We start from the raw sequence: 17,596 nt of genomic DNA on the forward strand, positions 1-17,596 counted from the left end.
GGGGTTGCCAGCAAACCTAGGTTTTTGTGGTACAACAGAAATTAATAGAATTGTGCTGATTTACACCAGCCAGGAATTTGGACTCCTGACATTAATGCTGTCTTCTGTGGCATTTGCCTGGAGAAACTGTGGTAGAAAAGATTAAGTCCTCCACATCCAGTCAGCATGGTTGTAGGTCATTTATTTAACCTGGTGTTCTCACACCAGGACATGTCAGTAAAAGGACAAAAAAAAAAAAGTTTAATGTTTCTAATCTGTATTGAATAAAACAGGAGACATTAATATGGATTAAATGGCTTAAAACTTGAAGAGGGGAGGTGTAGATTAGACATGAAGAGGAAATTCTTTAGTGTGAGAGTGGTGAGACACTGGAACAGGTTGCCCAGAGAAGGTGTGGGAGCCCCATCCCTGGCAGTGTTGAAGGGCAGGTTGGATGGGGCTTGGAGCAACCTGGGCTGCTGGGAGGTGTCCCTGCCTATGACAGGGGGGTTGGGACTAGATTATCTTTAAGGTCCCTTCCAACCCAAACCATTCTATGATTAAATCGAGTTCCAAAAGAGATATGATCCCACTATTCCAGCTTCTTATGTTGGACATTAATTTATCGCAATATACACTATTTCAGATAATTTCTTTCAGCTACCAGGAGACTTCAAACAAACCATCAAACTAAATTTACTTTTACGTTGTCATGTCTCTTCACAAATAATATTTTACATAAATTGTTCTTGGGGAAAGTCAGTTTGGTTCTTCTGAAAATGTTGGCAGCTTCCCCATGGAAAACACTTTTTGCCCTCTGAGAACTGAGTGTGAAGGATCTATTGAAATCAAATGCATAAATTATAGAGGTAATATAACTTGTTTGGAAATGGTGAGTCTGATCAGAGCCTGCTGGCAATTAAACTGAGCTCTGATAGATCAGCTGTGTTGGAGCATCATCAGAACTCTTGGGTGTGGGTGGAAGCTGTGGGGGTGCTTGCAGCACCTACTTAGCAAATTAGAAAAATACTATTAATTTATTACAGCTAAGCATTAGGAGTCTCTCCTCAGATGTCATTGGTGATGTTAGAGGTAATATTTTTATTCTTGTCACTGAGGATAATAAAAATGCAGCAGAAGCTTGTATATTTACAGGATTAGGACAAATGTAAGTCAAGTAGTATTTCATACTGAAGCTGAACAGGCAAAGGCACCCAGATGGTGTAAATTCATGGTTAGATGTTACCAGTCCTCCAGGACTGTAAAATATTAAATGCAGTAATGCTGGAATTTGAACTCCTAATTTTTAAATTCTTTTCAACGGAAAAATAACCCAGGGTTCTAAATCCATAAACACGACAAAGCCTGGTGGAAACAAGGGAATGAAGGGCTTACCTCAGGGTTTATATACAGCTGTGGTGGGTGGGAGTCTTCAGTGTCCCCCCCAGTCCACAAATGGGAAGATAGGCCACCTGCTGACAGCTTCTAGCTGCAGTAAAAGGTTTGTGACTTTGGTTTGGCTGCAGTATTTGGTGGCCTGCCTTTTGCTGGTTTTGTTTGGTAAATGCATCCCTTGTTGGTGGCATCTGACTAGGCTGTAAATGGAAGTGTCATAGAGACTAGGTGTGCTTCCTCCAGGAGTGGAAGGAGGAGGTGGGGGATTCCTGTAGAGGTGCTTAAAGAATTTATTTGCATAGAATTTCATATTTTTAATTTTCAGTTTAATCTTCCCAAGACTTGAGAATCACGTGTGATTTTTTTATCTGATCACTTGTTTAGTACATGAGAATTTTAAAAAGCCTGAGTAAAATATGTGTATTTTCATGGCAAATAATGCATTTCTGATAACTTTTTCAAGGCAAATCACAGACATAATAAATTGGGAAGGAGAAAGACAGATGTTTGTTTTTATAATTGGGGTTTGTTTGTTTTGGATTGAGTAAGTCTGAAAACTCCTGATAAAAACTGCAGATCAAATGAGAATATACCATAAGCAGTCTCCATTTTGTTCATCAAAAAATACCCAACTGACAACACTACAACTAGAAAATGTTCTTAATTAATGTCTTCAGTTAAAGGAAAAGCATTGTGGCTCTCTTAAAGATATGATTAAATCTGTATTGTTTAGATAATAGGATGGGAAAGACACTTGGTGCTGAGTGCTGTGTCAAATTCGTCAAGGCATATTTTAATTCTAGTTCACTTGCTGGATTTCACAGCTATTTGTCTGGGTATTGGGGTAATTTGGAGGGTTGAGTGAAGCCAGATGATTGTAATGAACTCATTTTGTGTCTTTGACTCACTCTGGCAGGAAAAAAAACAAAAAAAAAGATGCTATTTATGGGGTATTTTGTATTGTTAAGACTTCTGTTCCTCCTGTCTCTCAAACTTTCTCTAGGCCACTCTTTGTACCATCACCAATAATTACATCAAATTAATTCAGCATAATTTAGTTAATTATTAGCACTGGAGGTTAACAACATGACTTCAATTGAACTAAAGCTTTTATTCTCCCTTTTCCTGAGGTTTCACAAAATGTAAACAAATCTGAATCATGGATGAAAACCTAAGGCAGCTCCATTTCCATCAAGGGCTTTTGCCAGTTAGAAGAGCTGTCCTGCCACATTTATTCACTCAGACAGGTGTTGTTAAATGTGCTGTCTGCTGCTAAGGGAAAACAATATTGTGGCATTTTGTATCAACATCCAAATACTTAAGGGTAAAGGAAATATTTTAATCACCCCAGAGCCATTCAGAAAGATTGAGTATTAACTAAAAAATTCAGACATAGAGAGGATATTAAACCTGGTTTAGCTGACATACATAAAAAATAATTAAGACATAGGTTCCAAAGAGTCAGAAGATAGCTTTTGGAATTAGGAATGCTATTGTGAATCACTGTGTAAGGCAGCAAGCAGCACAATTCTTTGTGTAAGGTGGTGGTTTGAGGACCAGAAGATAGAGCTTCTGTTCCCAGCTCTGCTTTTGACTCCTCGTGTGGCTTTGCACAAGCCACGTAATTTTCTGGAGCACAGTTTCTTTTCTCAGACACTTTCCCTCTTAGAGATCCAAGAGGATTGGCTCTTTTTGCTTGTGCATCTGTGGTCCAGGCATAGTACAACAGGATAATTGAATCCCTGGTGTCAGTGTGTAATGCAGTGGATCTCTGCACTGGGGTGCTAAGAGCTCTGCCTTTGCCAGGGGTAAAAGCAAGATTTTACCTTTAGCATCAAGGGCCAAAAGTGAGATCCAACTCTCTCTTTATGCAAAATGCAGCATGTTTGTTTTAATCTATTGTAGCCAGAGCCATGAGCTGGACTTCAGATCAAGAGTTTTGGCCTGAACTCAACTCTATAGACAATAAAACATAAATGTTTTTTCCACTAACTTCATCTCAGCCAGAGCTATATATTAGTCACTCAATACAGTTATGTTCCATTTGATCAATTAAAGGAAGCTCTATTCCTCTGAAAACAAATGGCCTGTAGGGTTCTGTAGAGTGGTTTCTGATATATTATTCTGGCTCAGTGAAAAAAATATCCAAAAGGCAGGGGAGGAAGTGAAAATCTGAAGAGATCATGTCCCAGTTGTAAATTCTTTACCTGTCTAACAGGATATCCAGAATCTATTTTAGGTTCTGCTGTTGTTTTGTCATGTGAAGATTTAGTTTCTTTTAGTGTGTCTTTTTGGGGAAACTAGAGCTGAAGATATTTGGTGTGCATTTATATTTGAGTTCTGTGAGCTCTGTATATGGTGAGGATTGTTTAACAGTGGATGAATTTTCTGGGACAGAATGCAGAAGATGGTTAAAATCCCATCTTTCTTGAAAACTGCTTAGAGGGTTCTGGGACAAAGTGAAAGGGAGCCTGATCTTGAGTTCTGTTGGTATAGGATTGGGAAGAAATAAGATGACCTTTTTTTCTGAAAAGGTGCAATATAATAGTGCTAATAATATAGTGTATAACACTGTGTAATGCAGTGTTAGTAATTGTATCATAGAATCACAGAATGGTTTGGGTTGGAATGGACCTTCAAGATCATCTGGTTCCAACCCCCCTGTCTTAGGCAGAACACCTCCCAGCAGCCCAGGCTGCTCCAAGCCCCATCCAAACTGCCCTTCAACACTTCCAAGGATGGGGCAGCCACCACCTCCCTAGAAGTGTAAGTAAAATGCAACAGTGGCTTTAAATTGTAGATACCTCTGCAGTTCATAGATTTGTAAGATTATTTTTTAAAATATTTTTTTCATCTTCTATAACTGATAGTAATTTAAATCTCAGTGGTGATGGAGGAGGAGGGAAGCTGTATACAAGTTCTCAGCATTTGCTTTCTATTCCCATCTAAAGCATGTCCATGACTTTACCATGAGAATAGGTGACAAGCAGCTTTCTTCCACATGAGGTGTGCTGGGGTGCACAGGTGCCCTTTTAGCTCTTCAGGGTGAATGATGCTCCTGGGGGCACAGATCCTGTACGATAAATGACTGCAGGTCTGTTGAGGTCAGTGGAGCTGGGCTGGCCTGTTGGTATTGTTAGGAGTCTGATCTATAGGTAGAGTTTGAAAAACTATTTAGAATTACAAAAGTGTTTTCTTTCAGCATAAAGCTTCTGTTTTCCCTTTGGAAGTCTGTGCTAAATCAGAATAGGAGATAAACAACAAGGACTGAGCTAATGTAGGGAGAAACACATTTAGTCCTGGGCTCAAGCAGTGGGTACAGCTGCAACTTTAATATATGACACTAGGTAACATCTGCCATCACTGCTCAGATGCAGCTTTAATTACTTCCTTCTTTTAATAGGGTCAAATAATGAAGCACTGGAATAAATTTTTAAATAGCCCTTTCTGGAGCCAGGTACTGATTTCCTGAGTGATGGAGTTCCTTCAGCACTTTTAATTTAATCTCAAAAGAATATCTTCATAACTTTAAAAAATAACAGTATCTTATAACCCTTGGAGGACAACGGTCCCTGCAGGAAGGGGGTGGTGGTGCATCAAGCTCTTTCACCATCCAAAGCAAGGAGAATGTACAAATCTCATCCTGCAGCTGGCTTTGTGAGGAGCTCTCTCTTGTGACATCCCACTGCAGGCAGTAGAGGATTTTCAGGGATAAGGAACCTTTCTCAAAAAACAGTTGCTGGACTGGGACCTCTTTCCTTGCCATAAGGTTGTTGCTAGCCAGACTTTTCTGGTTTTTTGTCTTATGAAGCAGATTCTCTTTGAGCTAGGCTAGGCCATGGAGAGTGACAGTGAAGTTGTGGGGAAAATTAGAGGTATGGCTTTAAGACCTCAGAAGCTATGGTGGGCATCTGCCCACATGATTAGCTGTTGGTATGGTAACAATCCCAGATTAGTGAACTGTACAAGTTAAAATCCCCCTTAAGAGGCTAAAGACTCCTGCACTTAAATGTTCTCTAATACTGCTGCTCTAAGCACTTCTTAATGGATCTTGAGCAAGATGTGATGGGCCAAATTCATCCATGGTATCATTCCACCACAGACAGGGTTTATGGCAGGGAAGGTTTTGGCTCAGATTATTGCTTGGATTGAGAGCAAAGAATTGGAAGATGTGAAATCTCAGCAGGTGTGGATTTGAAATAATGAGGCAGCAAGTTGTTCTTGATGCTGCTGTAAAGGATAATGTAAATTGGGAAGGATGATTACAGGATGAACTGCAGATCCCAGGGCATTGTACAAGTGCCACTGTCATTAGTCTAGGGATTATGTGTGTGTGGTCAGGACTGGAAAGGACGTGCTGTGGTAGACTGGTAGGATGAGAGGTCACACTGGAAAGCCCTGCTATACTGTGGGTTTTGTTTCCTTGTAGGCTGCATATGATGTTTGCACTAAAGGAATGTTATGGAGTGTATGTTGGGCATTCTTGGCTCAAAAAAACCAAGCAAACAGTTTTTTATTAATCTTTAGTCAATAGTGTTGGGTCACAGTGACTTCTCTTGCTTTTTAAAATTCTGACTCTTACCTTTCCATGACTTTCCCATTCAACTCTTGTACTTTTTCTTTCTTAAGTAGAGCCCTTTCTGCACTAAGTGATAGCTGCTTGAATTATGTGCTTTTACCCTCTTTTTTTCTAATAAATTTGGAATGCACAAGCAAAATGGACCTATCTTAAAGCAAAAAAGTAAAAGAAACTTGAACCAGTTTGTCCTTCCTTAGTCAAGTTAGGAACCATGACAAACTTATGCCCTTTGTATTCTTCTCATGCTTATATGATCTGTTCATACAATTAATGTTTTCATTCATCAAAGCCAGCATGTTTGCACCCTTCCAAAGAACTTTCGTAGCTTGTGCTGCCACCTGGGTATCAGTCCTTTAACAAAATTTGTGGTAGCTTGTATCGTGCCCAATTGGAAGCTTGTAAAAAAAGAATTTGAAGATTCAAAAAGCATTAGAAGGTGGTGTAAGTGCAGCCTGAAAGTTGTTTACTAACTATAATGTAGTAGGAAGAACCGTGATTGCTACTCTGGGACTAAGCACAAGAGCACTTCAAAATACAATATTTACAAGGAAGGAATGAACAGGCAGTTCTGCTTTAAATCTCATGGCATCCAGATACAACTCAGTTCATATTCAGGTGTGATCTCAAAGGTAAATACTTACAGATTTGGCCACTGAGAACAAATTTATGTTGGCAGCAGTTGAACTGAACAGTTTCCCTTGAGACTCTGCCTTTCAGAATTTTCTTTAAGCCAGGAGAAGTCATTGTCAGGAGAGAAGAATAAGCAGAGAAGTTTGAACTGCACCTAAGCCAGGGAGATTCATCTCCCTTTGCTGCCTGAACTTGACATTTAGTGAGCATGCTCCAAAGAATATTACTCTAATTAGTCTGAGCATGCTTATTAATTATCCAGAACAGGGCAATCTGGCCTCAGTGTGGGCAACATGTTTCCTCACTGGTGTTAGATTGCAAAAGCCTGAATGTTTTTTTTGCTTGTGTTTGATGTACTGCAGGTCTCTGCTTTGTGGTACTAAACAAGACTGTGAGGTAAAACATTTGCCTTGTGGCTTTGGTTAATTTATAGAAGTGGTCTTCATGATGACAATAATTTGTCTTTTTATGGCCCAAGCCCAGGGCTTTTGTACCTTTTTATAGACATGTTGATTTATGTCTGTATTGAGTTTTCTTTTACCATTCAGGTCTTCTAAGCTTTTAGTCCTACCCTAAGAAAAAACATATTATAGATCTGATTTCCAGTTGCATTAAAATTACTTTACACTGTATCAGCAGTAAAGGGATCATAAAGTGAGTGGCAAGAAAAAAATATAATCTACACTTGATCTGCAAGAGAACTCGTGTTTCTCAGGGCCTGAAAATATGGATCTCTTGTGCTGAGCATGCTAGGCTACCAGGTGTGCTCAGATCTCTTTGTTCAGCACCTTAAATTTTCAGGGTTTGAGACCAGACGGACAACTAGATGATACAGTTTGACTCTGTCTGATGTGGTATTAAAATCTGACCCAGGAAACTCTGCATGAAGTCAGGCATCTCATGCTGGACCAGCACATCTGTGCCTTACAGCTCCCAGGCTGCATGCTGCTTGCCAGGGCAGTTCAACTGTGTGAAGCTCTTTCCTTTTTGTCCTTTACAATGGACTTGCAGTAGCTGGTTGAGGTCTGGAGAATTGCTAGGATAGTGGCAGCCTATTAATATATATATATATTTTAATGTGGATATAAAAAATAAAATGGAGTTCTATTCCAATTTTCCCTCTGAAAGTTACTTTATTTTTATTCAGTTTCCTTGTTTGTACATTCAGGAATCACTATCATTTGTTTTTTGCACAGCAGCTCACTAGGAGCTGATGTTCAGTACAGCTATCTAGTTCTTTTTGTAGAACTTTTCCTTCAAGGTTATGGTTCCCTATTGTGTGGGTATAACTTGCAATTGGAGTTGTTTGTATCAAGTGTATTAAAGCACAGCTTGGGACCCAGCTCATCCAGTTTACCATATTTTCTCAGATTGCCATGTTGACATTGTGTACATCTTTGTCAAGTTTTACCAGTTATAATTTTATATTTGCAGGGAGGCGCTGCTAATAGTTCTGAGTAGCATTTGGCCTAATACTGGTGCTACAGAACTGCATGAAGGGTGTCCAGCCAATGGGGATTCCTTGTCAGCAAAGAGGTCTTGGAGATCTGTCATGTAGCCAGTTCTTAAACCCCTGCATGCTCTGCTGGTGCTGTGTAAAGCTGACTTCACACTGCAGGGCTCTGCCCCCAAAATGTGCTGCTGGTGCACTGTCATTTGACACTGCTTCTCTGCCTCATGCATCAAGCAAAGCATAAAACAGAAGAACAGCAATAGAAGTGACCAGAACAAGACTGGATATTATCATTCATGCAATAGGGCTTTACAGATCATATTTAGAAAGGACAAAATCCACAACAATGACAGGCCACAGCTCGTCAGAAGTGATCACATCAAACCAGCAGATCTTAATAAAAGCCCAGTGTGCTGGAGAGATGAGTTTATGAGAAAGTGACTTCAGCTTTGTACATGCTCACCCATACACGAGGAGGGGCATCTCTACAGGGCAGACTATTGCCCAGGGCTGCAGAACATTCAGTAGCTCTCTGAGTGAATGTGACTTGGGAGGGAGGGACATTTGCTGGTTTGCCTACGGCAGCAGAGCCTGCAGAGCTGGCCTTGAACACACTCACTCTCCTGTGACCTACTGGGGAATACAGAAATTACACTACAGTGTAGTAACCAGAAAAGGCAGTTAGTTAGTTCCCTGAAACTGGTAAGGTCTGCCACTCTGCTGCAATGAGGTGTAAGTGTATTTAAGAACTCAGAGCCTGGAGTCATAGGCTTTTCCTGTATTTACCAGCTGGGAACCTGTGCAACCTGGGAGGACTGGTGTAGCCAAACACAAAGACAGAGTAGAAATCCTGAGCAACAGCCCACATGGGTGTCTTCCTGGACTCATGTCAAAACATGAACCAAGATGTTTTGTGATTAAAGGGGTTTCAAGAGGCTTCCAGTTTTGTTCTTATTTTGGCAGTTTGATTATTAGTTTCCTGTGTAGAAAATTTTACCATCTCATTTTGCACAAATACCACTTTTGAAATCTGTAATCATAATAAAAGCAGATTTAGTGAAGCCATAATGACTCAGGTTACAGAATTTGGCAAGGAATTTTTAATACTAAGTTGACTAGTGATTTTTTTTCTCTTGCAGAGTCTGTTATTAGACACTTCAAGGAGGACAAATAATTTTGGCACCTTAGATAACTGTGTAAGATGTTCCAAGTTCAACAGTGAATTCCCAAGATAGCTAAAATCATGCATAGGTTTGAAATACAGCCTGTATTCTGCTATGTTATGAGAACTTATACTGCTGGGAATATTCTTAAATATCTTCCTAATTAAAACTAGACTAATGCTACTCAATAGATACTTTGCATTTGTTTTTCTTCAATTAATTTTTTTTCAGTTTGTTTGCTTAGTACTTCTCAGTGATGTCTATGATTTAGTCTGAACACAGGCCACTTAGACCCAGGGATATGATATGGGGTTTGGTTTTGGGTTGGTTTTGGTTTTTATGAGGCATTTACTCTTGAACATGCAGTGTGATGAACTCACATAACAGACAATCTGGAACAAGAGCCTGGAGCCAGCTGCAGTCACTGGTACCATGTTTTGGATCCCACAGGTACCTTAGGTAACACAGAGTGAACAGTAAAAAAAAGAGTATCAAATGGGTCTATCTCACTATTTCTACTATCTCTCTATTTCTAGTTTCTTTTCCCTCCAGCTCCTGGTTTGTGTGCTTGGCTCTGTGCAGGGTGGCAGTGGTCAATGGCAATGCTCTCCCCAGCAGAGGGTCCTGTGGTGTAAAGATAAGTTTATTATCCAGAGGTCAGAATGCTGAGACAGTCTGTGGGAACCCAGCTCCATTCTGCTAAGTGCTGCTCAGTGGTTGGTATTCCACACCTTTGGATCATTGTTGCCCTGTTTTGTCTCACCTGACTATGGTGAGCTGGTCAGGCAGTGTTCCAGGCTAGTTTTATATCAGCTAATTGGCTAAATAAAGTGAGTGAAATCCAAGCCTGTCTTGGTTCCTCAGTGTTAAAAATGGGCATAAGGCTACTACTGTGCCACTTTGCTAGGATGCTGTAAAATCAATTCCTTAAACATCACCAGGTTTGACTAGGATAAGAAAACACATCTCCAGTCTCTGTACTGGGGGAAGAGAGGGAAGGGGGAGCCAGCTTGTAAACAGCAATAGCTCAGGTAACCCTTTAATTAACACTTCCAGTCTCTGAAGCTCAGCTTTGGTGGCCGTTTAACGAGGCCAGAGGGACTGAGATTCTAACTGTTAAACCGTAGAGATTTGCTTGAAAAACAGTCACAGTAGCATAAAAAAAATCTCATCTGAGAGCAGTGGCAGTGTCCTATCAGTATCATCATGGGTTCAGCTGTACACTGGGTCAATTGACAAGCTTGCTAATGCAGAGTGCAAGATTAATTGGCTTTGGTCAGCCCCTGCTTCACTATCTGAATATCATTATCAGGAATTTAAATGATTATGCAATGCAGAGAAATGCCACAATAGTCTCAGTGTCTCCTTTTATACTTGACTCTTTTTAAACAGGGCTTTATCTAAATGCAAATGTGATTTCAGCCTTCTGATTAGGACATTATACAGTCATCCATTCCAGAAGAGCACAATTAGTGGATTATTTTATTTCTGACTCAACAGTTCTTGGTTTAGATAGATTGTTTGTTGTGCTATGCATGATATTTAAGTTATCAGAAGGAGATTTACATTATTTGTCAGGATTATGGCCAGATTTTTTGAGGTCGAGGGTGTTCTCTTGGCAGATAAAAATGGCAATGTTTGTAGGATTCAAGGGGGGATGTTTTCAGAACAAAAGGCAATAGTGCAGATTCTTACTATGCTTCATTGTCCTTGTTATGCTAAGAAAGAGGCAAAGTACAGCAGTAATTATGCAAATTCTCCAATGTCATGGGGTGCACAAGTGCAGAGTTTAGCTTTACCTGTTTGCATGATCTATTCACTGAGTTATGCTCATGCAGTGCCCCAGTAACCTAGAACTTAAGAGTGGGTGGCATGATAGGTAGACAGACACTGATAACATCTACATATACTGAGAGCCAGAGTGGGTTGCATGATAGGTAGACAGACATACCACTGATAACATCTACATATACTGAGAGCCAGTCTGAAGCAAACTCTTCTGTGAGATGTTATTTGATGATATATTATTTATTTTTGTCCCATCATTGGAAGTATTCAAAGTCCAATCAGGTTGGATGGTGTTTGAGCAACCTGTTCTTTTGAAAGATGTCCCTGTCCATGACAAGGGGCTTGAACTGGATGATCTTTAAAGGTCCCTTCCAACCCAAACCATTCTATGATTATATTTCTGTTTTCAGAATAGGACACAGACTTGGAATCATCCTACCTAATTTAGGCTTGTAACTGCAGGATCTATGTTACAATTCTTGTTTTGCTGCTCTTTCTGTGTTCTGTGGATAGAATGGCAGGGAATAATTCAGTCTAGTATTTGAGTCACATTTTGGAATTGCTTATCTTTCTGCTGATGGGAGGGACAATGTAGAAATCTCTACTGACTCTCCTGATTATAACTATCTCCTGTACTCAAATGCAAAAGTGAAATTAATCCAAACCAAAAAAAAATGCATGGATCTGATTCCCAGCATTGTTTTCATTGCAAAGTGAAAATGATATTTTGGGGAAAAAAAGATGGGAAGGCAAGACGAGATTAACATTTTGGATCCTGGGGGTAGTCTGATCTGTATTTTAAGCTGAACTTTTTAGGTAAAACCATAATTAGCACATCTTGTCTGTTTGGGAAATGAGAGCTAGCATTGGGACCAGTCAGACTGAAGCCTTTTTGAAAACTCAGCTCTTGATCATCTTTGTCTGAACTTCTGTGGCTTCTTTCTGCCCTACAGATGTGGGGGTTTGGACAGTATCCAATTCCTGCAGTGTGTGAGGCCAGAGAGCTTTGATTTAACAAATAAGAAAAAAACCAAGGAGAATGCAAAGAGTGCAGCAGCAGTATAGAGCCAACTTACTGCCCTCCTGATGGAAGAATGGTTTCCTAATTGTTTGTGAAAGCTAATGGAAACCATATTTTGGCTGTGAATGATTCTCAGAAGGGATCCTTGTGAAGTCTTACCTTATCTCTCCTACTTTATTGATAGGATACGTCAAGAATTCAAAAGCAGACACACCCCATGAAGCTCCAAGTGCAGAAAGCCACAGTTCAGTTCAGGAAGATGAGGTTCTTTGTGGGTAAGGGAGCTTTCCTGGCACCTCACTGATCTGTCAGAAGTTGGCACAGATTTTCTTTCCTTATGGCATGTCAGCTGTGGGAGGAGCAGGTAGTTAGCAGAGGGTCATGGCTATGGTGACAGAAACCAGGAGCCAACTAATTTAGATTTGCTTGCCCACAAGACATGAGGATTTTGCATGTTGAGAGAAGAGGGTGTTTGAAAACTTACTCCACTCAATGGCATCTACTTCCAACTTATTTTATCAAAAAATCAGAAATGCTTCTTTTTTGCGTTTTGTCCATGGAATCTTTCTTAAATGCTAATATTTCAGTCCCTAAAATATTTTATTTTAGACTTCAGTAATAACAACAGAATCAAAGTTGTTATCTTAAATGTAAATTTGATCCACCTGGTGTCTTTCCATGATGTGTATTAGTCCTCCTTGCACTAGATGGAGCACTTCCAGCATGATACAAAGCAAGAGGATTTCCAGTTGCTGTATTTGACATTGGCATCTCCCATTTATCCATCTACTTATCTTTCCAAAATTCCCTGAAGTCATTAAGCTATGATTAATTAAGGAAGTGACCAAGCTGAGTCTTTCGCAGGTAGTTGACCTGTTGAGTTGTGTTAGCTCCAATGGAAAGTCATCCCAGCTGTCACAGTGGTGTTCACAGAGCTTGGGATGCAACAGCCTCTTTTTGGTTGGTTAGGGGGTTTTATTTTAACTTTAATAACAGTAAACAGTAACAGTAAATCCTTCAGTTCATTGTGATCACAAAAAAATGTGGCATGTTGGTAATGAAGGTCAAATTGGGCTTTTTGTAACTTTCATGGGTATTTTTCACTAGGGAGTTAGTTGCTGTGATCAGCATTTATTTTGGAGTACCACTTGTTTTTAGTCTGTGTACTCTAATTACTTTGGAGAAAAGGATTTGCTTGGGGAAAGTGTTGCTAAAGTGATTATGAGTAAAGTCACAAATGAACTACACAGAACCTTTTTCAGATGTAAGAAAAGATGTCAGTATTAATAAGCAGGAAGGGGAACCTGTCATACGTTCTTCAAAGGTTTAGGCCTATTAAGCCTATTGTATATCTTAGAATTAGTTTTAGTAATTTACATCATCAGCTCATGGGATAATAACCCTGTTAAGTACTTCCATAAGACAGTCATCCTTTTCCCTTGGTGGCTAGAAAAGCTTTTTTCTGAAGTGTCATCAGAGCCTTTCTTAGGGGCTTCCATAACACCCCTCAGCCATGACTCACAGTGTTTCTGTGGGTCCTTAAAAAAATAGTGTTATACAACTGGGATGTTGTCACCAGCTGAGCAAGTGGTGAGTTATATTGTGTGTTCCATTAGTCTACACAAAACCAGGATCATCTTACTGTCACCTCCTCCCCATCCCACCTGTTGGGCACATCTGCCTCGTTCTGCCTCATCTTATGACTTGTCATTAGTCTGCCTTGTAAATTCTTTGTGGCAGAAACTTTTTCATTAGATAAGTATGTATATATAGTAAGTACTGTGACAGAGCCTGGATCCTGGACTGAGGAGTATGGGCACAATTCCATTACAGATGATAATGCTAATATTGTAGGGCTCTTTCTCACATTCCTGTAGACAAGAAGCTCTGACACAGGAGCAACTCCATCTTATTTTACAAGATGCACCCATTGACAAAAGGTGGTTTGATCCAAGAGATCAATAGAGCAGAGATTTCACCCAGTCTTTCAGCAGTGAACTGAAAGAACCCAATACCCTGAGGGGCTCAGATAGGACTTTTTACTGTGGTTTTGTGCCATGAGTAAAGCAGTGTTATAGAGGCCAACCCCTCAAGAATAAGACACAGTCTGTGTTTTTTGTCATGGAATTCTTTAATTTTCTTCACATACAAGAATCATACTTTTTGTGCTTAAAATATTAATGGTTTTCAGTGACCTCTGCTAATGTACACCAGCATAGCTCTTGTTACTGCTATGGAGATATGCTAATTTGTGTCTACTTATAGACTGTTTTGCTGAAAATACAGATTACAATAGTACTTAACCCATTATGATGGGCATGTTGTAGGCAGATAATGAGGAGATTTGCTGCACTGCAAGAAAAGCTAGTCTATACAAAAATACAGCCCAGGCATGCAACAGCTGTGGTGTTCTATTCTGAACTAAATTTGGCCAAAGGACTGAACTTATTTAAGAGAAAGGAAAAAAATATTCCAAATGATGAGTAAGTATCATAACAGATTCTAAAATAATGCCACACACCTACTTCATTATTCAGTTACTTATTCTCTTTTTTCTTAAGAGTAATGATGTAAAAGTGCCTTTATCCAAATGTTAATCTAGTTCTCTGCAGATGGTAACCATCTGTTAAATGACAAGTCATTTACAGTATTTGATTAGCACTTTATATAGCTTGGATGGACTTATTGCTACAATATGTAAGTAAGTAGTTATGGAGGTTAAACTTGCTAGATTTGTTCTTTTCCCGTTGCTGTTACCAAAAAAAAAAAAAAGGAAAATCCTGAACCTATCAATATTTTTGCTTCTCTTCTATATTTATAGATGTCATTTCATGTTAAAGCCTGACATTCACATGCCAGTTCACAAGATATTCTTGAGAGAATGACAATATGAGAAAATGTCACTGAATTCCAACACCACTTGTAGCAACTATGAGTGTCCTCGTTCTACAGTGTCACCATGTTGATGAACTCTTCCAGGTGCTCAAGGAAAGCCCTGAGAGCTTGAATGAATCTAAGAATCATGGCTTGTGAAGTAGAAAACTCCCTCAGGGCTGCAATGCTTTGTGTGCTGGCAGCAGCTTACACTCGATCTTTTTTTAAACTAGAAAAAATGTACTATGTCAATACACCTTACACAGAGTGAGCTTCTTGCATGAACTGCACACTTTTGTATTTTCAAACTTTGATCAATGACGACTGACCCTCATCTGTCCATAAACTGGGTTCTGATTCAGTCCATATTGTTTTCTTCTAAAGTTTCTTCAAGCTACGCTGCTAAACGTTAATTTGCTGGCTGTGTTTCTTTAAAAATATTAATTGGGCATTTGGATTTGTGTTTCTCATTTTCAGCAGCTAAAAAGCTGGAGAATGGCCCCCCTACCAAAGGCAGAATTAGTTCAGAACTCTCTGCAGTTGTATCGTTACCTGCTTCGATGCTGCAAGCAGCTTCCTGAAGAGAACATTCGTCAGCATTACAGACATGCAATCAGGCAGGTGAGAAACAGACCTGTTTTCTGCTGATGGAATTCAATGTGGTTGAGTCTTTTTTTGGTTCTCCTGTAGTTTCGACCCACTTTTACTATCTCCTGGCACTTAAGAAATCATTCTGCTGCAACATGAGTGGGTTTAAAGGATTATACTGGGAGTATGTGAAGGAGCATTTCTTTTTGTTTGCTTTTAATCTGAAACCTTCAATTTTTCCTGGGCTTTCATTTCTAGTTCTTGGGTTAGTCAAGAGAGTGAATCATCATTCCTGACACACCCAATCACAAATTTTGTGGGAAAATGTACTGGTTCCTTGTTGGTCATTTTTTAATAAATACACATCTTGTCCCCAAACCTACCCCCTGGGTAACTCTCATCTAACTGTTCATATGAAAATAATTTCATGCCTTTGATCATACCTGTTGTCCTGTGTCTTTTTAGTTTTGATATACCAGACAGTTTCAATTGTTCTGAATTGAAGTTCTCTGTTGTTTTTTGCTGTTGATGTATGAAGAAGGAAAACCCTTAATATGAAGTTCCATTAGACAAGACTTGTTCTGGAAATAGCACAGCCAGGTGCTGTAATCTATATTTTTACATTTTCAGATTAACAGTTTGCATCAAACATTTTCTTTGGGATTGAAGTTAGCCTTATTTTGACAACTGTTGCATGAAGTTGGGTGGTCAGTGTAACATTCTGACTTTTGCAGAGTTTCAAAGTTCATGCTGATGAAGATGATCCTGAGCGAATCCAGCAGATTATTAAAAGAGCCATTGAAGATGCTGACTGGGTGATGAATAAAGTGAGTGCTTCAGATTGTCTAAGTTTTGCTCTGGTTCAGATCAGAGGAAAACATTGCAAAGCAAGTTAGGAACAGCAAACTTCTCCATTTTCCTGGATATTGATGTGTCTGGGTGGAATGAATTGCCAAATGAAACCCCACTAGACATTTTAAGATTGTGATAGTTTTTGTTTGAAAATTCTTCTTTGTCGATAGAAACATAAGGATATTTATTTAGATCCAGTGATGCTTTAAGTTGCTCTCTCTGTAAATCTTTGTTTTCATGAAGAATTCTATTACATTTCAGCAGTGGTGTCTAGTATAACTCTGTTAGAAGGAAAAAAACCCTACCATATTTTGCAAGCCACAGTTGGTTGATGGGCATCAGCTGCTTTCCTGACAAGAATCTCTCTTCTCTTAGTTTCCATAAGCCCTCTGAAAGATTTATTTTCTTGCTCAGATCTTGCCTGTGGCTGCACAAATTAGAGTTAAACAACTTAGTGGCAAAATTGTGGTAATTGCTTTCCTTCTGCCATGGTTATCACCCAGAGGATGTGCCTCTCTACTATCACAGCACTGAAGGATATCACTCAAATGGGTCTCTTAGATAAAATACATATTGTTTACTCTTAGCTGAGAGTCACCTGGATTTAAGTCTGGTTGGGGAACATGACATGTTATCATGGATTTCTCAGAGTACAATGAAACAAGTCAAAAGTTCAGCTTGCTCCAAATATCTATGATTTAATTTACTAAATGACTGTTAAGTCCTTCTCTCTGCCAGTCCATGAAATCCAAATGAGAATCGTTACAGGAGCAAGCACAGATTAGTCATAGATTATAAAATTATAGCAGTAGCCAAATCCCAGCAGTTACAGCCTAGTAAATAACCATGCCTGCACCTGATTTTATTCTCCCTATAATTATGAAAAGCCTCATTCTGATTCTGCTGCAGAGATTGTAGTCTGCTTCACTGGAAAACTGGTAATTGAGCTGTGTGAGAGGAGGATCAGATTCACAGTGCCTGCCAAGAAGCAGTATTTTATATTGTAGAGGGAAAGCCTGTCAAATTGCAGACTAACTTAAAGGAAATGGAGATAATTTTATGTAGATCATGAAGAAGGTTGTAAATCCTTGTCAGTATGAACTGTAACTTTTAGTTATGTGCTCATTCCCACAAATAATTCTTTTTCTTTTTCTATTTTTAGTATAGAAAACAGAAGTAGAAGAGGAATGATGAAGACAAGAATCTCATTGGTAAACATCCTTAGAGGACTTGCAGTCAAGCCCACTACTATATTATAGTTATTGCCTGGAGTT

General features: G+C 39.4%; 1 protein-coding gene across 1 annotated transcript; it reads left to right on the forward strand.

Moving 5' to 3' along the window:
* Window positions 1-15,365: 15,365 nt before the first annotated feature.
* LYRM9 (LYR motif containing 9) lies at window positions 15,366-17,562 on the forward strand. Its single transcript, XM_010009032.1, has 3 exons — window positions 15,366-15,503; window positions 16,205-16,297; window positions 17,485-17,562. Exons 1-3 carry the CDS (start codon window positions 15,378-15,380, stop codon window positions 17,500-17,502), a joined length of 237 nt encoding a protein of 78 aa, XP_010007334.1. The 5' UTR covers window positions 15,366-15,377; the 3' UTR covers window positions 17,503-17,562.
* The last annotated feature ends 34 nt before the right edge of the window (window positions 17,563-17,596 follow it).

This window comes from Chaetura pelagica, unplaced genomic scaffold (genome assembly GCF_000747805.2).
Source record: "Chaetura pelagica isolate M959 unplaced genomic scaffold, ChaPel_1.0 scaffold72, whole genome shotgun sequence".
Taxonomy (NCBI): Eukaryota; Metazoa; Chordata; class Aves; order Apodiformes; family Apodidae; genus Chaetura; species Chaetura pelagica.